Below are 22,429 nucleotides of genomic sequence, written 5' to 3'. Positions count from 1 at the left end.
ATCAAGGAGGCCCAGATTTTTGCAGACTGCCTCCTGAGAGCCTCCTTGGACTCCTGGAAGCTTGCTTCCCACTTCCTGATTTTGCTGCTACAGGCATGGATAGGTTTCAGTTAAGGTCTGCGTTTGTGATGAAGCTCACTCTGACTGCACAGACTGGTCACTGAAGTGACCTCACTATCTTCACATTGTATCCCTACCTTCTTGATTTGGGCTGAGTGGTGGCAATGGTGTGCTCCACATTTCCATGTTAAATGCATGTGGTTTTGGATCAGTTTGCCTTTCTGGCCCGCAGGTTCAGCGGATCTAGTGGTGATACTCAACTGCCTTGTTCTTCAAAGGCTCCTTTTGACACAGATTCAGCGACCAGCCTGCACTTGTGGACTGCTACAAGTTCTTGCTGGTCCAGAGCCAGAGTCAGCAATTCATTGGTCCTAAAGGGTCAGATAGCAAGAATTTTTGTCTTTGACAGCCATGTGGTCTGTAGTAACCAACTCTAATGCAAAAGCAGCCATAGACAACAGGTAGACCAGCTTCATTCGGTTCCAATAAAACTTTACTGATTTGTTATGAAAACCAACAGCTGCTCCATTTGGCCCATTGGCTGTAATGGTCTATGGTGCACATTCCAAACCTTTTTAGAACCTTCTCCCTCTCAAGCCGTCTCCCTCTTTTACCCAAGTAGGATTTTTTTTTTTCTTTTTTTGAGAAAGAGCATGAGCCAGGGAGAGGGGCAGAGGGAAAGAGAAAGAATCTTAAGCAGGCTCCTTGCTCAGTGTGGAACCTGATGGGGGCTCGATCCCACAACTCTGGGATCCTGATATGAGCTGAAATCAAGTCAGACACCCAGCTGACCGAGTCACCCAGGCACCCTCCAAATAGGATAATTTTTGTTACCGTTTTAAATAAAGGAAACTGAGATTCAGTGAAACCATGATCTCAGTTTGTCACAGCAAATCTGGTACAAGTTTCTGGGCTACTGGGCATTGTTCTTTGCTAAGTTTCCCATTTTCTGCCACTGCTGTAAGATGGATGCTGTTCTGGCTCCTGGTTCTGCCATTCCGGAAGGTGCTTCTGACTCCCAGAAGGAATCAGGATAGATAAGCGTGCAGTATGAAATAGCAAAGAAACCCACAAAGTATTCCCTTAAAATACCTGAAATATGATATTCTTGGCAGCAAACAGTTTTAACACTGAAAAAAAAAACGTGTTAATTTAAAAGAAAATTGTTTCTGTGTGCTGGGTGCTCCAGGTAAAAACAAATATACTTTACCAACAGATCTATTCGTTATACAACCTTTCCCTTCCTCAATACATATATTCTCCAACACTGATAAGCACATTACAATCCGGAAGCAGAATAGGTTATCTTGCAGCTGCTAAAGGACGATATGATGCAAACAGGTAAAATCTAGTTCGAATGGAGTCCAGAGCCTTGCACATATCACTGTTTAAGTAGAATCTTCTTGGGCTGAATACTTTCCTAAGAACTGCCACGCCATCTAAAAACAGTTGAGGGGCACCTGGGTGGCTCAGTCGGTAAGCATCTAACTCTCGGTTTCAGCTGAGGTCATGATCTCACAGTGTCATGAGTTCAAGCCCTGCATCGGGCTCTGTACTGACAGTGCAGACCCTGCTTGGGGTTCTCTCTCCTCTCCCTCTCTCTCTGCCCCTCTCCCACTCACGCTGTCTCTCTCTAAATAAATAATTTTTTTTTATTTGAAAAAAGAACTGGGGCGCCTGGGTGGCTCAGTCGGTTGGGCGTCCAACTTCGGCTCAGGTCATGATCTTGCGGTCCGTCAGTTCGAGCCCCGCATCGGGCTCTGGGCTGACAGCTCAGAGCCTGGAGCCTGTTTCGGATTCTGTGTCTCCCTCTCTCTCTGACCCTCACCTGCTCATGCTCTGTCTCTATCTGTCTCAAAAATAAATGTTAAAAAAAAAATTAAAAGAAAAAGAAAAGAAAAAAGAACTAAACATAAAAACAAAAACAGTTGAGACTCAGAATAAAAGTCTGTGAAAAGAAGGGAGGCACAAGCCTGAATGGGAAACAGTTGTTTCCCAGCTGTGTGTCAGAAAACATTCAGGCACCAGAACCACTGAAAAACTAGTATACAGCCATATCCCCACCACTTAAATTCAGCACTGATTGACATCAGCTGTCTGTCTACTTTTTTATTCCGCACTGTACCACTCCTTAAGCCATAGTCATCATGGTGCTTCACCACTAAATTTTTCAGCCTGCATCTCTTGAGGACATCTGTGGTGACCACAGGGGCCATCATCACACCTGGGAAAATTATCACCAGTTCCCTCATCTTATGTAATGCCCCAGTCCAGCAGTTGGCAAATGTTTTTCTGCACAAGGCCAGATGGTAAATAACTCGTTGAGACTCTGCGGGCCATGTGGTCTCTGTCACAACTAATCGACTGTGTTGCGGTGGCCACAGGCACTCCACAGACGAATGGATATCGCTGTGTTGCTGTCGTACCTTGCAGAACTAGGCAGCGGGTCGGTGCTGTCCCCTACGCCCTATTTTGCTGAGTCCTCTTTGCTGCCGTCGGTTTTCCTTTCTTGTCCCCAAGAAAAGTCTCTCATAGTTGGTTTTTTCAGAAGGTGAATTTTTTTTATTAATTTTTATTTATTTTTCTTTTTTAATTTTTCTTTTTTTAATTTACATCCAAGTTAGTTACCATGTAGTGCAACAATGATTTCGGGAGTAGATTCCTTCATGCCCCTTAGCCATTTAGCCCCTCCCCCCTCCCACAGCCCCTCCAGCAACCCTCTCTTTGTTCTCCATTTTTAAGAGTCTCTTCTGTTTTGTCCCCCTTCCTGTTTTTATATTATTTTTGCTTCCCTTCCCTTATATTCATCTGTTTTGTATCTTAAAGCCTTCGTATGAGTGAAGTCATATGATATTTGTCTTTCTCTAATTTCACTTAGCATAATAGCCTCCAGTTCCATCCACGTAGTGGCAAATGGCAAGATACCATTCTTTTTGATTGCCGAGTAATACTCCATCGTATAAATATACCACATCTTTTTTATCCATTCATCCATTGATGGACGTGTGGGCTCTTTCCATACTTTGGCTATTGTTGATAGTGCTGCTGTAAACATTGGGGTGCGTGTGTCCCTTCGAAACAGCACACCTGTATCCCTTGAATAAGTACCTAGTAGTCAGAAGGTGAATTTTTAACAGTCTTTGGCCTAATCTCAAGCTTTTGAATCATTCTCTGTTTATTTTGTCCTGGGTGATTTATAAAGAATTCCTTGTAATTGTCAACACAAGAGTTATTTGGGAACATCACAACAACTTTGGTGTGTGATTATTTTGCTCTAAAGATGTCTCCTACAATGGGTAATTGAGATGCCCGTTGTGTTCACAAGCAGCTGGGTCTTATTTCCTGTCAAAAAAAGATTTGCTGCCACTTGGAAGTGAAAGGGTGCCTCTACAACCCATTCACATTGCAGACACATGTCTGATGGCCACAATGCCTTGGAGCTCATCACTGTGCACAGGGGTTAAGATCACATAAATTGCAGCTTCGGGCTTCTGTTTGAAGATGGAAGTATTGCATTTTTTAAAAATTTATTTTAACATTTATTTATTTTTGAGAGACAGAGCATGAGCTGGGGAGGGGCAGAGAGAAAGGGAGGCACAGAAGCTGAAGCAGAAGCACAAAGCCCAACATGGGGCTCGAACCCGCGAACCGCGAGATCACGGTCTGAACCAAAGTCGGGCACTTAACCGACTGAACCAGTGAGGCGCCCAGAAGTATTGTGTTTTTAGTATTTTGCAATCCAGGGAGTCTTCCCCCACTTCCTGCCATTCTGACCTCAGGTGAGAGTAAGCCAGTTGGCCGGGGGGGGGGGGGGGGGGGGGGGGGCGGGTCTAGGACCCATTTCACAGTCACTGACTCACAGAGGCCACCAGTGCAGTTCTACATTTTGTGTGCCACATCAAGATTCCCCTGAAGATACAGAAAAGACTCTGTTACAAGCCCTCTGTGCAATTTGGTTAATCCTATGTGTGGATTACTCTAAACCAGTTTGTTTTGTTTTGTTTTTAAGAAAAAGAGAAGATGGAATTCCAGATGTTCATGTACTGAATGTAGGTCATTTTTGTTTTTGTTTTTAATTTCTGGTAACTTCATTTCTAAAGATAGAACTGTGAGGGGCGCCTCACTGGCTCACTCCTGTGAGGGGCGCCTGGCAACTCTTAATCTCGGGGTCATGAGTTCTAGCCCCATGTTGGGGGCAGAGTTTATTTAAAAAAATAAAAATAAAAATACCCATGTGAATGTACAATTCAGATTGACAGCAAATAACAAAATAACTTTTTTATTTTATTTTTTTGCATTTATTTATTTTTGATAGAGACAGAACACAAGTAGGGGAGGGGCAGAGAGAGGAGACACAGAATCCAAAACGGGCTCCAGACTCTGAGCTGTCAGCACAGAGCCCGATGCGGGGCTCGAACTCACAAAGTACTAGATCATGACCTGAGCCAAAGTCAGAAGCTTAACCAACTGAGCCATCCAGGAGCCCCTAACAACATAACTTTTAAAACTTAATTGTGATTTGTTTTCACAGAGATGTCTTTTCATGTGACTTTCTAATTTCTTTTGAATTAGTGCACAGTTTGGATTTTAACCAGCATAAAATTATGCTGTCGTGGCCACTGTTTATAGATAGGAGCTTTTCTTTTAGGAGAGACTAAAAAAATCTAGTGATCTTACTCTCATGGCTTTTGTTTTTGCTTTGGTTTTGTGTAGTTGTAACAAATCAATTCTCAACATCCTCTTTGTGTTGTGTTATTTTGCGTTAAAATCAGCCACCTACATTCGTAAGTAGAGCGCAGGGTAACATTTGCAGGAAGTGCGCTAGTCCATGTCCATTGGCTTGGAAAAATCACCACTTAAGGCTGAAAAAGCGAGTCATTGCACAGGACTTAGAATGAGTCCACTCGTGTTTCCAAAAACAAGACCTATGTATTTTTCTGCATGTAAACAAGCATAGAAATTGCAGAGAGGACTAGCCAGAACAGCACACACCGGCTGTTTATGTATTACTTGTGTGTTTTAGGTAAAAATAAGTAAACGTTAACAGGTCTTTTCTGGTGAAAAGCTGATGTACTTGGACTCGTCTACAGACCTAGAGCCTGAATTGGTTTGTATGAACGTAAGGATTGTGTCCCTCCAGGTTTCGTCTCCTGATCACTTTACCGCTCACGACTTTTTATTTTCCTTCTTGAAATGTAGAAAATCACCAAGGAAATGGACGGCTTTCTCCAAAACCTGAGACGGAAGATCAAGATTGGAGTGGTGGGCGGGTCCGACTTTGAGAAAGTGCAGGAGCAGCTGGGAAGTGACGGTAACGTCGACATTGCTGATTGCATTCGGTAGAAGATTAACTTCTTAGGAGGCAGTTAGGGCCTGTCGCTGTTAAGTGTCACCGGCCCGAGGCCTCCTCCCCACATGCTTCCTTGTTGGGGGGATCATTCTCTCTGCTTTCTCTTTGCTGTTTTTAATCCCATAAGTAAATTTCTGGAGTCGGTGGTGGACCTCTGGGTACTCAGACACGTGGGGCGTTTCCCCAGAACTTCCAGTGTCATTGCCACTTCTGTGTCATTGCCCAGAATGCTTATGTTGTCCCCGTCCACTCTCCCAGCTCCGCTCAGACCCTGTCTCCTGACCGCCCTTCTCACCTGGGTGTTGAGGTGCCCTCTGGGTGTGGGGGCCGTCCGTTGCCCTAACACAGTGTTTCCCAGAGTTCCCTATTCATGAGTCACCCAGGCTGCTCCCCTTCTTCTGAACCAGACTCTCCAGCACAGGACCCCAGGAAGCCGGGCATACTTATTGGCCCCTTCACTGGAGACTCTGAGGTCCGTGGGGCCTGGGAATCGTATTTCAGCTGCTCCCCCCGGATGGCCTAATGCACAGCCCTCCTAGTGCCACACTCCATGCTTGTTGGAAACTGGCCGCTCGTCTGTTTTTCTTGGAGACTAGGACTGTGGATTATTCATCTTGCAGCCCGTGTCTCTAGGGTGCCTGGCCTGTAAGAAACAGAGGATGGAGAGCTAGATGAATCGATCGTCTTTTGGGCACTGTTGACATTTGGGCCAGGTCCTTCTCTCTTGTCGAGGGCTGTCCTGTGCATTGTAGGGTGTTCAGCAGCATCTGGGCCTCCACCTGCTTAATGCCAGTACCCCCTCCATCCCCAGTGTGACAACCAGAAATGTCTCCAGACATTGCCAAATGTCGTTGAGGGGGCAAAATCACCCCCAGTTGAGAACGAGCATTTTGGCTCTAATATCTTACAGTCAACATCTGTGTAAGCTATATTTATAGGCTCAGTCACTGTAAGTATAATCTGTGCGTTCTCTTTAAAACCCTGTTCTGCGTATACTTAATTTTTCCTGTAGATGCCTTACTTAGAAAGCCTGTAAACAATTTAACAGGGGCACATTAATCCCCAGAAATCCTGTTACCTGGCCCTGATGGCCCTTTCTGCCTCTGGCCAGATTTTAAACTACAGGCTGGAAGAGGTTTTGTGTCAGGGTAGGGCCCTGTCTTTATATTTCAAAGACTGTAAGTCAAAGCATCAGAATCAAAACATCCACAAGCTGGAGAAAGTTGACGGTCCAGCTGTATCAGAATCACTGGGGAGCTTGTTAAAATACAGATGTGAGGGCCCCACCCAACTCATGGTACGTAGGAATCCGCACTTTAACAAGCACCTGAATTTTGAGGGCCCATTTAGATTTGCACGAGTGGTCTCCAAATCTGACTGCTTGTAAGAATCACCCAAAGACCTTTTTTAAAAAAACAATCTGATTTTAGCCTCGCCCCTGCATATTCGTAATCAGAAAGCCTGAGAACGGGGGCACCTGGGTGGCTCAGTCAGTTGAGTGCCCAACTCTTGATTTCGGCTCAGCTAATCCTGTCATGGGATCTTCATAGGATCAAGCTCCGCTGTCAGCATAGAGCCTGGTTGGGACTGATTGTCTTTGTCCCTCTCTCTCTGCCTAGCGTGTGCATGTACTCTCTCTCTCTTTCTCTCTCTTTCTCAAGTAAACTGTCAATAAATAAATGTGAGCAGATCCTGGGAATCTGCGCATTTCCATTGCCACCCCAGTGATGCGGATCCACAGTGAGGCTTGAGGGCTGTCACGGACGCCCATCTTCCCGTGTACATAAGAGGGGGCTGAAGGCAGAGGTGTAAGAGGGCCCACCACATGTCCAGTCTCTAGCCTGGCCACCGTCTTTTGCGTTTGTAATTGAGAGTCTTTAAAAAAAAAAAAAGAAAAACTTGAGGAGCTCTTTCCCCACTCGCCCAATCTGTGACGAGGAGGTATTCTTTTACAGTCCTTACTAGAGTTCAGCAATCTTATTGGTGATGCGTGTTAATCAAGAAATAGAGGAGGGGCGCCTGGGTGGCACAGTCGGTTAAGCGTCCGACTTCAGCCAGGTCACGATCTCGCCGTCCGGGAGTTCGAGCCCCACGTCGGGCTCTGGGCTGATGGCTCAGAGCCTGGAGCCGGTTTCCGATTCTGTGTCTCCCTCTCTCTCTGCCCCTCCCCCGTTCATGCTCTGTCTCTCTCTGTCCCAAAAATAAATAAACGTTGAAAAAAAAATTAAAAAAAAAAAAAAAGAAAAGAAATAGAGGAGTGCCTGGCTGGCTCAGTCAGTTAAGTGTGCGACTCTTGATCTCAGCTCAGGTCTTGGTCTCAGGGTTGTGAGTTCAAGTCCCATGTTGGGCTCCACGCTGGCCATGAACCCTACTGTAAGTAAAAAAAAAAAAAAAAAGTGGGAGTGGCTCAGTCCGTTGAGTGTCCGACTCTTAGCTTCAGCTCAGGTCATGATCTCACCGCTGGTGAGTTTGAGCCCATCTTCGGGCTCTGTACCGACGGCATGGAGCCTGCTTGGGATTCTCTCTCTGCCCCTCCCCTGTGCATTCGAGTGCTCTCTCTCAATAAATAAACAAACATTAAAAAAAAAAAAAAGGGAAATAGAAACACAGCCTTCAGTTCATCACGTGCTGTTTTCTTTTGTTTCGGTTGCAGTGGTTGAAAAATATGATTATGTGTTTCCAGAAAATGGCCTGGTAGCATACAAAGATGGGAAACTCTTGTGTAAACAGGTACGTTCTTGAAAATGCAAACAACTACATGCTACTATTAAAATGTTTTCTAAAAGGATATTTGATGTTGAGTGCTTCTGGGGAGATGTACCTGGGAGGTGAGGCACAGGGAAGGAATGAATCTCCACCCCGTGTTTTTTGTATCTTGCATGTTGAACCATGCGACTCGCGTATTCCAAACGGTTAACTGAATTTTCGTAATTGTTTTTTTAAGGATAGCTAATCGAGTATTTTCATTAGTGATAGCACAGAGTAAGGCAGGCTCCCTTGCTACAAGCATTTTTGGAGGCACCGTGTAGCTCTTTGTAATAAGATCGTCTGTTCAGACATAAGAGAAGGCCAGAGTGGAGCAACAGTATTCTCTGTCAGCGTCTGTAGATCTTCTAATTGGATAAAAGCAGCAGTAGTGTACTCTTTGGGCCTTCCGTGAAGCATTTGAAAGGTAATGAGTACAAAAATCTTGAGTAACGAGACAGAACATGCTTCAATTAAAGCCCCTCGGGGTTTGCTTATACGGGAAAGAAGGAAAAAGGCAGCGTGGGCGTGTCACCCTGGCCGCCACACCAGCCTCGTGACCCTCAAGCGGTAGTGGCTGAAGACCCAGGTTCTCGAGAAAGTTATTTTGAAAATGGCCTGTCTCTGAATCAAGTAACCCGTATTTCCTTTGTCTAGAACATTCAGGGTCACCTGGGGGAGGCCCTGATCCAAGATTTAATCAACTACTGCCTGAGCTACATTGCGAAAATTAAGCTCCCGCGAAAGAGGTGGGTTTGCTCTCAGCAGCCAGGCTGAACTAGTGCCCTTTGGTGCCATGGTGCCAAGTCAGTCCCCGGCCCTGTGCTTCGGAAGGAACTGCTGGAGACCTTCCAGCAGAAGTGAGGACAGAAACGATGGCATCTGCACCTGGTGGGAATCTGACACCAGGTGCTTTCCGAGGCTGCGGGGAAGGCCTGTGAAACAGCTCCCAGACGCGCGAGTCACCTGGGGGCCCAGCCAGACCCCGCACGCGGCCGTGTTTGCTCGGTCCACAGTGTGAAATAAAATCTGAATCAGTTGCTGTCATTTGGACGCCCGAGCTCACATGCTAAAGTGCCTGCACTTCCGGCTCCTGTGGTGTCTGGGGCCCGCTCCTGCGCGGCGGGAGCCGGCTGAGCCACACTCCCCCCACCCACACCCTCAGGCTTTCCCACACCCCTTCCCTCCTTGTTCTGCCCTCGGCAAGCATCTGATTTGGGGACTTACCTCTCACCCTGTATACTGTGCTCACCTCCATTCCCATTTTTAAATAATACCAACAGTAATGTTACATGCCCGCAGTTAAAACACTGGCAGAAAATGAACCCATAGGCTAACAGTGGCTGTTTCTTGGTGATGTTATGGGTGTTTTCTTAGAAATATGTTCATTTTCTTTTCAGTTTTCTGCCCTTAATACGTAACACCTTGATGATGAGGGGGAGAAACGTTTTTTAAACGGCAGCTGAATTTCAGGGCATGTGCTTTGGGAACTGCTCAAAACCACCAGAATCCATGAAGCCAGTGCCCCTGCCCAGCACCTCCACTCGGGGCAAGGGCCTTCCCTTTTCACATCTCCCAGAAGGGGCTACGGACGAGACAAGCTGGGCCCAGGGTAGTCCTGGCCACAGCTGGGTAATGGCACGTGGGACTTCGTTTTCCTGTTCTGTATGCTTTTATGTATCGTGGCAGTTCTCCATAGTAGAAAGTGGAAATATAATGTATCCCAGGTCAACTCAGGCTTTCCTTTGGGTTAAGCATTAAGAGAGGCTTAAAAAAGAAGAAAGGATAAGGCATAATCCTGTCCTCAGAGGGGTTGTCATCCCAGTGAGGGAGACCCACGTGCATAGCTGTCATTCCACTGACGCAGGAGGTGCCCCCTCGATTGGGGAGCAGGCCTGAGACCACGTTGATCAGCATTTGCCCACCCCTCCCATCAGCGCTGCTGTATGCCCCATATGGGTCACGTGGGTGCAGTAAGACTGTACAGGAGTCCAGATCTTCAGGGAGGAATCGAACACCAGAAAATGTGCCGTAATCCTGGCTTTTGAGAACAGAAGCCTTTCTCAAATGCATCAGCCTCCCTTCCGTGGGAATGAGAGGGATACTGTGTCCTTGAGTTGGGGAAAACTCATTGAGCTCTTTGACGTTTAGGACCCACAGCTCTAGGGTCACCCCTGGGAACGATCACCAGGGTACATGTAGCAGGTACAGGCACAAGGCTGGTCTGTACCAGCTCCGGGATGTGTGGCGGGGGAGGGGCGGGAGGGCTGCTGGAGGAAGCATCTTAGATGCACGTGTGTGGTTATGTCATTTGCCTCCTGTGCAGTTTGAGCACAGCCAGGGAAAGGATGCAGTGATGAGATTTTGCCACATTGACTTTATGCAATGAGTATTCATTGCTTCCCAGCTTACAAAACCTGGGCCATCTGATTTTCTCAGGACCCCTTAGAAGTGCCCACAAGGACTGCCTCAGCCCCTCTGTGAGGCTCTGAGAGGCACCCTGAGTCACATAGGGTCTCAGGAGGCAGCACTGGCCTTGAAACAGCCCTCTGCTCAACACTGGGCATGTGTCCCCGAGATTTACAGGTGGCTGGTTCCTCGAGATCAGGGCTGTGCACAGAAAATGGAAAGGGTCCGGGGAGAAGGTGTCAGAGGTTCACAGGCGTCAATGTTTAGAACTGGAAGTCATTTCAGAGTGCACAGTTTGTCACAGAACACTTAAATTCCATCCTAAGAATATAAAAGCTCATGGGTATTTGATTTTCTAAGAAACTATCTTGAGATGGAAATTGGAAACATGGTGGGGGGAAAATGGGGTTTTTTAAACATCTTTATTCAAAGTAACTAAAGTTACTAAACAACCATTTAATAGCAGTTGGCCACGGGTGACCCGTGTTTCCTTAGCGATCACTGAGGCTCACTGGGCAGTTCTCAGAGCATTTTCCCATAGGTTTGCTTGGTCAGATCGGTGGGTTCAATGGGTCGGTAGCAAAGGTATCTGATACATGAATTTCCAGACTCCTTGGGGGACTTGAGAGATGGCAATCATTTTCATAGCTCTTATTAACGGTGAAATTCACTGTCCAGCAGAAATCACATGAGTCACATGTGCAATTTTAAGTTTTCTGTAGCCACTTTAAAAAAAAAACAAAGGAACAAGTGAAATTAATTTTAATCGTGTTTTACTTAACTCAGTATATCTAGAACATAGTCATTTTAACATACACTCAGGATAAAATATTTCCAACGATGGTGACATTCTCCATCTTTGAAATCTAATCTCAGCTGGGATTGGCCACACCTCTGGGCTTGGTGGCCCTGCCATGTGGCTAAGCACAGCCTGTGAAATGTTGATCACACCAGCCTCTGCCTTCTAGAATTCCTCACCCGTTCATCCATCTATAACAGTGCCCAAGTATAACGTATGTCTGGCCCTGTCTTCTCTAGAGGCACTTTCATTGAGTTCCGAAATGGGATGTTAAACGTGTCCCCCATTGGAAGAAGCTGCAGCCAAGAAGAACGCATGGAGTTTCACGAACTCGATAAGGTGAGTCCCCCTGACCCCGCCTGGACTGATGTGCAGCCACGTGGCCAGCGGCTAAAGGGTGCCTTCTAAACTGCACTACGATAATCGGTATCTCTGTTTTTCTCAGAAAGAAAACATAAGACAGAAGTTCGTAGCAGATCTGCGGAAGGAGTTTGCAGGAAAAGGCATCACGTTCTCCATAGGTATCGTGCATGCGGACGGGCCTCAGGAGCGGGTAGTGTTTCCCATGGGATTGCTGTGGGCCAGCGTGCTCTTAAAATTAGACTGTGCCCAGTTTGAAGGCAGGTGGGAGGATTTCGGGAGCCATCCTTCCACAAGGAGAAAACCGCTCCTGTGTGATCAGCCCTCACGGCGGCTTGCCCAGGCTGCTGGGTTTGGTTATGAATTCTCACCCGGCTGGACCCTTCCCTTTGGCCCGAAATAGAGCGAGGCTGGGAAGATTCTGGAATATAGTAATATTTGAGTATCAGGGAACCTTGGCGATCAGTAAGGGTTGGTTTTACAAATCAAGAAACCCAGGACCTGGAAGGAAACGGGACTTGTCTGAGCTCACACAGGTTTTATCTACATGGGCAAACTGTCTTGCGAGCGTTTCTGGTGTCTGATACAGAGTTGTGCCTGTGGCGCTGGTGTCTTCGCCTTGGTTTTTGGTAGGATACGCCCGTCAGAGGCTCTAAGGAAACGATTTGCTGGCACTCCTGAGTCATTACTTAAAGCCCCCTCATTTTACCACCTCTTGTAGGGGTACAGCTTTTGGAAAACTGGAATTGCAAAGGGATTATGTCTGATAGATGAAGGGGTAGGTTTTTTAAATATCCTTGAGGTGTGAGCTGTTCGTCTCCCTGACAAAGGTCTGACGGGGCTTTCATTGCCCTCAACACTGCCTGCAATCCCCTTCCACGTGCTTTTCCTTTCTCTTGCAAGATGATCTACACGCCGTCTGCTTCTGGGCACTGTCCACCAAGAACGAGCGACTGTTAAAGCTCGAGGCGGGCCCAGCTGAATGCAGCTGTTACCAGTTCTTTCGCCAGCTTGCTTCATTCAGACCCACACGCTTGGCGAAGCACTTGAACACAGATGCGTGCCTCGTTCTGAGCTGGCAGTTTGTCTCGCTTGTAGATTTTAGGTGAAAGCATGTTGGGAAAACAACATGTCGCATGATCTAGAACCTGTCCCTGAGTAGCAAACAAGGGTAGTAAAAATCAACCTTGGCCGTCCAGTTGCTGCTGAGTAAACAGCACGTTCTTTTCAGGGCCGGGCCCTTAGCCTCCTTTCTACCTTTAGCCTTTGTGTTTCTGGCCCTACAGGAGGCCAGATCAGCATTGACATCTTTCCTGATGGATGGGACAAGAGGTACTGCCTGGGACATGTGGAAAAAGACGGCTATAAGACCATCTATTTCTTCGGAGACAAAACCATGCCGGTAAGTACCAAAGTGTTTTTTGGAGTTCGACTGTTTGGTTTTGGCTGGAAAAGGGGAAATGCACAAACAGGCTTTTCTCTCTCCTCCGCCTTCCGCGCTGACCCAGCTCACACTCGGTGACGACTTCTGGCCTATGTGAGAGGTGTGATTAACCGCCCTCCCCTTCGTGCTCGGACACGGGGCGCCTCAATGGAGGCAGAAGTTGAGTGGTTTTGAGTTCAGTACTGCTCGTTTCACATGCCTTCCAGAACACCTGCCCCAGAGCCGCTGTCCAATCCTTTGTGCATTTCAAAGCCCTGGGTTTTGTCATTTTTCCACTGCATTTCCCTGCCAGGGACATGCGTTATGAGTTGGGGGCAGGAATCCTAAATGGTAGGAAGACAGGGACTCTCACGCGTCTGAAATTCAAGAAATAGCGCCAGGGATGGTTTAGAGCTGGGCATCACAGGGGTTTCGGTGAGCCACCCGGGGCTCTGGGAAATCCCGGGTCCGGACTGAATCTAAATCAGGACCGAGAGCAGTCAAAGGCCACCACCAGCAGGAGCAGCACGGAGGAGGGTTTCCCCAGAGCCACCATGACAGCAGGACAGGTGGGCCTCGAGGAGGTCAGAGAGGTGTAGAGGCCCCAGAGAAGGCTCAGCACCGGCCGTTCACTCCCCAGCCCCCTCTATGGATGCCTCCCTTTCAACCCCTGTCTGTGTCCCTGTGCCGCCCGGTTATGGGAGTCCCCTTGCCTGATATCAGAGGTCCTGTTTCGGACTCTGTGGCCATCCTGCACCCAGCCAGCGCCTCACAGATGCTGCATATGTGGAGGTCTTAATCCCTATGGCCCCAGGTCCAGATTCTGGGCAGCACAGTCTCGCGTCCATCTTTCTAAATGATAAAAGTGGGACTCAGAGTGTCACACAGCTAACGACCGAGCCAGTGGCACCAGAACAAACCTCCTGCTGTTTAGGCCTGTGGGCTTTCCGGTCCAACGAGCTGCCCCTCCATCAGGGTGCAGGTTGTGCAAGATGCTCTCCTGGTCCCAAACCACGTGGTGCTGCTGGTCGGCAGCTGTGCCCTCTAGCCCGGTTCTTAGGGACAGAGAGGCGTGGCTCACGACTTCTCCTTTTGGTGACGTGCTTTGGATGCAGGCTTTGGAAAAAAGTCTCTGACTTCGACGTGTTCGGAAAAAGCAGGCTCGCGAAACTGCACGCAGGATCTCAGGGGGGACCGGGGGCCTCTGCAGCTGTGCAGCTCGGTGCCACTCCGTGCGGCCCGGAAAAAGAGCTGTTCGGACAGGTTCTTCTTAGCAGTGATGCTTGTGCTATGGGAGTGGCCATCCAAGGCATCGGGACTTTGCTGAATGGAACCCAGGTCTTGAGATAACCGGGAACCCTTCATTTTCTGTTCTGTTGAGCTGCTGTGCTACCAAGCCTCAGTTGTGCTTGCTTGGTTTTTAATCTCATCTACTTTTTAAAGGTGGATACTATTTACAGAGGTTCCCCCCCCCCCCGATTCTTTTTTAAATTTACACCCAAGTTATCATATAGTTCAAAAGTGATTTCAGGAGTAGATTCCTTAGTGCCCTTTACCCATTTAGCCCATCCCCCCTCCCACAGCCCCTCCAGCAACTGTTTGTTCTCTTTATTTAAGAGGCTCTTATGTTTTGTCCCCTTCCCTGTTACATTATTTTTGCTTCCTTCCTTTTATGCTCATCTGTTTTGTATCTTAAATTCTTCATATGAGTGAAGTCATATGTCTTTCTCTAATTTAGCTTAGCATAATACCCTCCAGTTCCATCCACATAGTGGCAAATGGCAAGATTTCATTCTTTTTGATTGCCGAGTAATACTCCATTTTATATATATATATATATATATATATATATATATATATATGTATATGTATATATATGTATATATGTGTATATATATATATATACACACATACACACACACACACACACACACACTACATCTTCTTTATCCATTCATCCATTGATGGACATTCGGGCTTTTCCCGTATTTTGGCTATTGTTGAAAGTGCTGCTATAAACATGGGGGTGCATGTGCCCCTTTGAAACAGCACACCTGTATCCCTTGGATAAATACCTAGTAGCACAATTGCTGGGTCATAGGGTAGTTCTGTTTTTAATGTTTTCAGGAACCTCCACGCTGTTTTCCAGAGCGGCTGCACCAGTTTGCATTCCCACCAACAATGCAAAAGAGATCCTCTTTCTCTGAGTCCTCGCCAACATCTGTTGTTGCCTGAGTTGTTAATGTTAGCCATTCTGACAGGTGTAAGGTGATCTCATTGTGGTTTTTGATTTGTATTTCCTGGGTGATGAGTGATGTGGAGTATTTTTTCATGTGTCAGTTGGCCATCTGGATGTCTTCTTTGGAGAAATGTCTATTCACGTCTTTTGCCCATTTCTTCACTGGATTATTTGTTTTGTGGGTGTTGAGTTTGATAAGTTCTTTATAGATTTTGGATACTAACCCTTTATCTGATATGTTGTTTGCAAATATCTTCTCCCATTCTGTCAGTTGCCTTTTAGTTTTGCTGATTATTTCCTTTGCTGTGCAGAAGCTTTTTATTTTGATGAGGTCCCAGTAGTTCATTTTTGCTTTTGTTTCCCTTGCCTCTGGAGATGTGTTGAGTAAGAAGTTGCTGCGGCCAGGGTCAAAGAGGTTTTTGCCTGCTTTCTCCTCAAGGATTTTGGTGACTTCCTGTCTTGCATTTAGGTCTTTCATTCCTTTTATTTTTGTGTCTGGTGTAAGAAAGTGGTCCAGGTTCATTCTTCTGCATGTCGCTGTCCAGTTTTCCCAGCACCACTTGCTGAAGAGACTGTCCTTATTCCGTTGGACATTCTTCCCAGCTTTGTCAAAGATTAGTTGGCCATAACGTTTGTGGGTCCATTTCTGGGTTCTTTATTCTGTTCCATTGATCTGAGCATCTGTTTTTGTGCCCTCGCTTCTTAATTAATATACCGTTATTGTAGAGCATTAGAAAAAGTGTGAGGGAACACCTGGGAAGCTCAGTGGGTTGAATCTGACCCTTGATTTAGGCTTGGGTTGTGATCTCACGGTTTGTGGGATCAAGCCCCTCATAGGGCTTCTCGCTGACAGCAAGGAACCTGTTTAGGATTCTCTTTCTCCCTCTCTCTGCCCCTCCCCTCCTTGCTCATGTGCTGTTTCTCTCTCCCAAAATAAATGAATAAACTAGAAAGAAAAGGGGGAGAGAGAGAGAGAGATAGAGGAAGGAAGAAGGAAAGGTAGGTAGGTAGGGTGGGCGCCTGGGTGGCTCAGTCGGTTGAGCTTCCAACTTTGGCTCAGGTCGCAGTCTGTGAGCTCGAGCCCCATGTGAGGCTCTGTGCTGACAGCTTAGAGCCTGCTTTGATTCTGTATCCCTCTCTCTTTCTCAAAAATAAAAAATAAAAAACATTTTAAAAGAAGTTTTTTTAAAATGAAGAAAAAGTCTGAGGAAGAGAATCTAAGTCACCTGTGACCACAGCCGACCCATCTTTCCTCTTTGCAAGAACATGATCCCAGAGCTGGAGTCTGCATGCTCATGGTTCAATTTTCTGCTTTTGTTCTCGGTACATACTTTATTTCCCCGCGTCCATGAATGTTCCTTGAGGTGGAGTTTTCAGGGGCTGTGTGACCTTCTACCAGGGAGACATAGTTCATTTGCCCTTTCCTCAGCACAGGCACTGGGGCTGCCGTGGCCAATGTAGCCATCGCCGTGGGGACGTTCTTGCTCCATTGTCTGCCCTCTGACCCAGTCAGTGGTTCCCTGGAAATGGGTATTAGCAGTTCGGCCATCTAAACCTTTCAACACAGCACATCAGCTCTTGCAACTTTAGGCACAGAACAATCCAAATACTAGCTCTCAATTTCTTCTCCTATTCTGTGTCTCATGACAGACATTTGGAAAGCTGCTTTCTTTGCATCCAGGCAAATGTTTTTGCTGGCTTCTAGGGAAACGGCTTTTCACCGACAGCTGTGGGGTCAGGTGCTGTTCCCCTGCCAAGCCCCACAGGCTCAGAGGCCTGCCTAGCAGCCACTGCCATCTGATGGGACCTGGTGTCACACGAAGCCCCCCTCCCCACCTGCCCTGCTTGGAGCACCCCCAGAGAGCAGGGGAGGAAATGCGACGTCGGCCTTTGCTTGTCCAAATCTTGACAGTCCTGGGGAGCCCTCCTTCCTGCCCATCAGCCCCCAAAACCAGGGTCTATTAAAACTCAACTCCGAGGGCAGCCTGGCGTGCCATGGTCTGCTGCAGGGAACGGGATGGCCGGGGCCCAGAGAGACCTACCCCACAGCCCTCTGTGAGGCTTCCTCAGGGGGCTGTGCTGCTGAGCCCCGCCCAGCCTTTCTGAACTCCCAGGGAGACAGCTCGTTCTGGCTTATCACTTCCTGGCTTCGGGGCAGCTGGAGCACGAAAACATTCTAACACTTGACGGCTTTATAGCTGGGCAGATCCATGCAGGTGATGGAGTCATCTGTACCCTCCTGTATGTGGGAAGGGCAGACACACAGCGGCAGGATGGGGAAGAACCCTGCCCATCTGCAGGAGGGGACTGACCACAAGTACACGGTGGTCCGTCCACACAGCAGAACGCCCTACAGCTGTGGAAATAGTGGATATAGACCCATCGCTGGGATTTTTTTCTCAGCTGAGCCCAGTAAAGTATAAAACAGTGCAAGTAACCTGACAGTTTTGTCTCAAGGGGGTACTAATGTCTCCACACTTGCTTGTGAGTGCATCAAGGGAATGTCAAAAGACACCCAAAAATGCAGATTACGGACCTCCTGAGGGGTGGGAACAGGGATGAGAGAGATCTTACCACCGTGACAGTGAGCTGGTTTTAAATTTTGAACTACGTGAATGGGCTGTTGAAAAATAAAGCTTTAAAACACCAAACTGAGAAAAGGAAAAAAACAAATCTTTACTTTCTAAAGCACTTTCTCAGTGTCAGACGCTGAGCCGGGCACTTGGATGTTATCTCCTCCAGTCCCTGGGCAGTCTGGCAGGGACGGGCACAGGGTCAGCAGCCTAGTGGCTTCCAAAAGACTCTCTCGTCACCGTCCCACATCGCCTCCAAAATGCTATTAAATCGTGCAACACTCTATTTTCCACAGACTTTAAAAAGGAAAACGTGCCTCTAAGCTTAAAAGAAGCCCCCAGCAGTGCGGTGGGACCAGGCAGCGGGGCTTTGAAACCCAAAAGGCCCAAATCTGGCCCCTGCTGCCCGCACAGTGACCACACACGTCTCTGGGTGTCCATGAGCCACCGTGCCCATCAGCCCCATGGGATGCGGTTGCTCTGACGCAGTGAGCGGAAAGGGAGGTCCTCGAGGGGAGGGTGGCTACCCCAGGGCCGGCACAGGAAAGGCAGCCCGACTGAGTCTCTCCCAGCAGGGGAGGCAGCCAACCAAAGCGCTCACCTGGCATGAGGTTGCTCGAAGAGATGGGGGCCTGCAGGGTGGGCGACGCCTGTGAACCAGCGAACCTCGAGTTCCCGATCATGCTTCAGACGGGATTGCCATGACCGTGGACTTTGGCCGTGGCCTGGGCGTCCTCTCCATGCCTGGCATCTCCAATGCTCTCCAGATGCCAGAGGGCTGGTGAAGGCACAGGATGTGTCCTGTGCATAGACCTGCCCTACTGCTCTCGTGTTTCAGTGTGAGATCTGAGACCCAGGTCTCAGGCAGGCGTGGGTTAGCATGGGGAGGGGAGTCCCTCGCGCCCAGAGGGGCCCCAGGAAAACCACTGCTCCCTGAAGTCTGATGAAGGAAGGTGGACCGGGTTATGGGTTCTCTACCCAGATATGGAGGTGGCACCAGCTTTCCTATGGGAGGACGGGAAGCAGGACATTGGGCAGGGGCACCACAACTGCAAGCATTTGTTGGGGTCCCTGCTCACCTGCCTGCCTTCTAGACACCAGAATCTGTGGTCCTGTTGCCCCTGGGGACACAGCCCCTGGTTGGATGAGCCCTGAAGGAGCAGCAGCCTCTGCACTGGCTCTTCTGTTGAGGGGGACAAGGTTCCAGGCCACTGAAGCGTGTCCCCCGATACAGTCACTGATGTCTGCAAAGGCCGAATCTCTCACATGCCCTTCTGTGCCCAGCCCTGTCACACAAGTCTACAGCCCCATTTTGTGGGTGAGGGGGTGGACCCGAAGACCCTGAGGGTCGCCCTGGGGGCATGGGCAGGACAGCGAGCCCACTTTCCCCTACACCCCAGGCTGTGGTTAGTCACCAGATTCTACCCCGCTGGATCACAACCTGGAAGTACATGGGAATCCCCTGTTTTCAAAACATCGTGACCACGGGGCCAGGCTTTTTTTTCCCCTCCTTTTAAGCATAACTTAACTCTTGTAGGAAACATGAGTACAGTTATCTAAGGGCGCGTGTTCTTTCAAATATATCTGACCGCTGTGACTGTTTCTATCCCCTCTAATCATCACCCCATGAGAAAGCAGCCTCATACCGGTCATGTAGCGTGCACTCGCATCCGACTACTTCCCGTGCTGTGGCCCAGTGGCCCTGGAGGCATTGATGAAGCTCCCGCAGCAACCGTCACCCCAGCCAGGGAGCGCTGCTGCCCCAGGTCTCTTAGAGCAGAGCCTTTGTCGCGTTGGCCTCTGTACCCATGGGACCTAGAAATCTGATCCGTGCTTGTTAAACTGATGTGCAGCAGGGTCCGGTCTGTCGCGGCCACTGATGGGCCTTCACAGCAGAGACCCCGGGGAGGTCCAGCCGGCCCCGCCCCGCTTCCTACAGAGTTGGGCCCACGGCCTTGGACGTTCTTGATCCATTCCCTTCTTCAGCTGCAACGTCAGGATAATTGGGTTTCACCACGACGGTCCACGGCATGTGCAGAAATGGGCCTGGCTGGCTTGGAGACCAGACTCGGACGGAACGGGGCAGGCACTGCCTTCTGCTTTTCTGTATCATCCTCCAACCTTGGCCCTGGAGGGATTTAAATACTAATGGGCGGTTTGCACTCAGCTGTGGCCTCTCTTTCGGGCTGTCAGGTGACACTATCTTGTATCAGCCCTTCCTGCTTTGTTCCTTTGTCTTCTTTCAGAAACTGGTCTGGTTCTGGAGCCCCAGGAGAGGCTGGGCCTCCTCAGCAGGAACCTATAGTGCCAGTATGGATCCCCGCTTGGGGTTTCTACTCCTCTGGAGCCTATTTCTATTTAAGTTTTTCTGTTTACTTTGAGAAGAATGTGTCCATGGGGGAGGAGCAGAGAGAGAATCCCAAGCGGCTCCACACTGTCACTGCAGAGCCAGACGTGGGGCTCGAACTCATGAATCATGAGATCGTGACCTGAGCCGAAGTTGGTCTCTAAACCCACTGAGCCACCCAGGTGCCCTGAGCCTGATCCTAGAAGAATTCTAGCAATTCTAGCACACTAGCTCAGCGTTTCACTTCTGCTTCTCCTGACCTCCCTCTGACGGGTTTGCAAGCTCTGTGCTGCCCCCAGGGAGGACACATACCTCCCCCATATGCCCCCATACCTCGAGTCACAGAAGAGGCCGCCAGGTCCCCTGCAGGAGAGGAATTGAAGTCCGGAGCTTGGTGTTGGCGCATGGACGCTCCTGCCGGCTTCGCCGAGCCGAGGTAGCGGGGAGGGCCGGCGCCCTCCTGTGGTGTTGTGACTCTGGACCTGGTCCCATCGGGCTACTTACACAGCAGCAGGGCCCGTCCTTCCACTCCACAGACCTCTCCCTCCCCCACCGGCAGGGCCCCTGGAGAGTCTCGCCAAATTAGCCATCTGTCAAGTGCATGTACTGCCCCGCGTGGATGTGGTCTCTGAGGAGGGACAGACGTGGCAGCAGCAAACCCTCCGGGCTCTAGCGGCCGCTCCCACAGGCAGTGGCATCCACCCGCAAACCCTGGCTGTATGGCCTCCTGCCTGCTGTGCTTCCTCTTCTGCGCCCTCCTCTCCCATCCGTTCTCTGGCAGAATCTGGAAGGTGACCCGATCGTGTCCCCAGGTTGCCGCTTTCCGGGTGGCTTCACAGAAAATCCCGAGTTCTCACCTCCACCCCCGGGTGGGCCACAGGCCACGGAGCCACCTTCCCAGTCATGGCTCGTCCCCTCCCTTCCTTCAGGCCGGTGCTCACGGGGGCCTCCCTTGTCACCCCGGTTCCCTTCCCCTCTCTTCTCTGCGCTACAGGCTCCGTCTCCTGTCCCCTCCCGGCCCCAGCTGCAAAGGCAACAGGTGTAGGTGCTCCTCAGGCTTGTTGGGCTCAAGTGTGAACAGGGACTCCTCTCACGTGAGTGAGAGGCAAGTGTGTCCCAGATAGATACTTGGTTTTTCTGGATGGCGCCCAAATCTGTATTTTGTCAGCTTCTTCATGCTGGTCTTTACCTACCGTGCTGGTCCTGAGGAGAACGGGACTGACTTTAATGCTAAGAATTCCACAAACCGGTCTCGCGTGGACTTGCTGGGGTAGCACACGCTGCCGTGAGGTCAGCCATCTGAGTGATCCAGAGCCCCTCAACAGCACCCGGGCTTGCAAGGCGGGCTCAAGACCCCAGCAGGTCCCCCTGTCGGCACTGGGCAAGGACAGTCCCTAACATGGCCCCAAGGCCTCCTCACGTGACGCTTCTGCCTGGCACACTTTGGGCCCCGGGCACGGCCCCTCCTGAAGCCTGGGGGAAACAAGAGCAGGGGTGACCTCAGTGTCCGTCAGTCCTTTAAAGGGAGGTCAGATTTTCCTGTAGTCTTTATGAGAAAAGGCCATTTTTTCTCTCCACTTGTTTTCATCAGATTATAAGCTAATTGATTTTCCTAGGTTTTGTAGACTGTCCAGTGTCGTGAGGAAAATGAGGGAACTTGCAGGAGAACAAAAGCAGGGGCTTTCCTGCAGCTCAGGGAGGGTGGGAGCAGCTGGACTACGAGCAGTGGCGGGGGGGGGGGCGACCCACAGCACGGGGCCCCCTAGCCTTGCCCTCAGCTCCTAGTGGCGCCCCAGGCGAAGCAACACGTGGACGCCTAGGGCCGCAGGAGCCCCAGGGCAGCAGACGGTGGGGGGGGGGGGGGCAGGGCCGGGCCACATGGCACCCCCAGTCAGCAGTGCAGCCGGGATCTGCACCCGGGCCTGGCTCTCGCTCCAGCCACAGGCACCGTTGAAGCTTAAGCGGATCCAAGTCCCATGAACTGAGTTCCCCTGTTGCCCCGGCCATGTGCCACCCAGTGCTCAGTTGTCACCTGTGGCTGCTGCAGGCTCGAAGCCGGGCGTGTCCGCGTGGCCCCCAGTTCTGAAGGCAGCACCGCTGTGGGCTGTGTGGGCTGTGTGTCCT

The 22,429-nt window shown here is 49.6% G+C and overlaps 1 protein-coding gene and 1 long non-coding RNA gene across 4 annotated transcripts in view; one reads left to right on the top strand and one right to left on the bottom strand.

The window, feature by feature from the left end:
• PMM2 (phosphomannomutase 2) overlaps positions 1–22,429 on the top strand; it is a 30,438-nt gene that overhangs the window by 6,266 nt on the left and 1,743 nt on the right. Inside the window, exons 2-7 of one of the 2 annotated variants that reach the window (XM_043560564.1) lie at positions 5,260–5,371; positions 8,064–8,140; positions 8,813–8,904; positions 11,603–11,702; positions 11,809–11,916; positions 13,010–13,125. In XM_043560564.1, the coding sequence (XP_043416499.1) occupies positions 5,260–5,371; positions 8,064–8,140; positions 8,813–8,904; positions 11,603–11,702; positions 11,809–11,916; positions 13,010–13,125 (605 nt within the window). The remainder of the gene's footprint in view (positions 1–5,259; positions 5,372–8,063; positions 8,141–8,812; positions 8,905–11,602; positions 11,703–11,808; positions 11,917–13,009; positions 13,126–22,429) is intronic. The other variant, XM_043560563.1, reaches the window with a different exon arrangement.
• Positions 10,968–22,144, bottom strand: LOC122471692. 2 transcript variants are annotated; one of them, XR_006294246.1, is made up of 3 exons: positions 20,639–22,144; positions 18,560–20,086; positions 10,968–11,289 (listed from the first exon to the last, which is right to left on the bottom strand). It is a non-coding gene; the product is annotated as an uncharacterized LOC122471692 (long non-coding RNA). The 2 variants fall into 2 exon arrangements; XR_006294245.1 differs by lacking the exon at positions 10,968–11,289 and having other exon boundaries at positions 18,043–20,086.

Source organism: Prionailurus bengalensis, chromosome E3 (genome assembly GCF_016509475.1).
Source record: "Prionailurus bengalensis isolate Pbe53 chromosome E3, Fcat_Pben_1.1_paternal_pri, whole genome shotgun sequence".
NCBI lineage: Eukaryota > Metazoa > Chordata > Mammalia > Carnivora > Felidae > Prionailurus > Prionailurus bengalensis.
The sequence above is the reverse complement of the archived record's forward strand: the minus strand, read 5'-3'. Positions and strand labels throughout refer to the sequence as shown.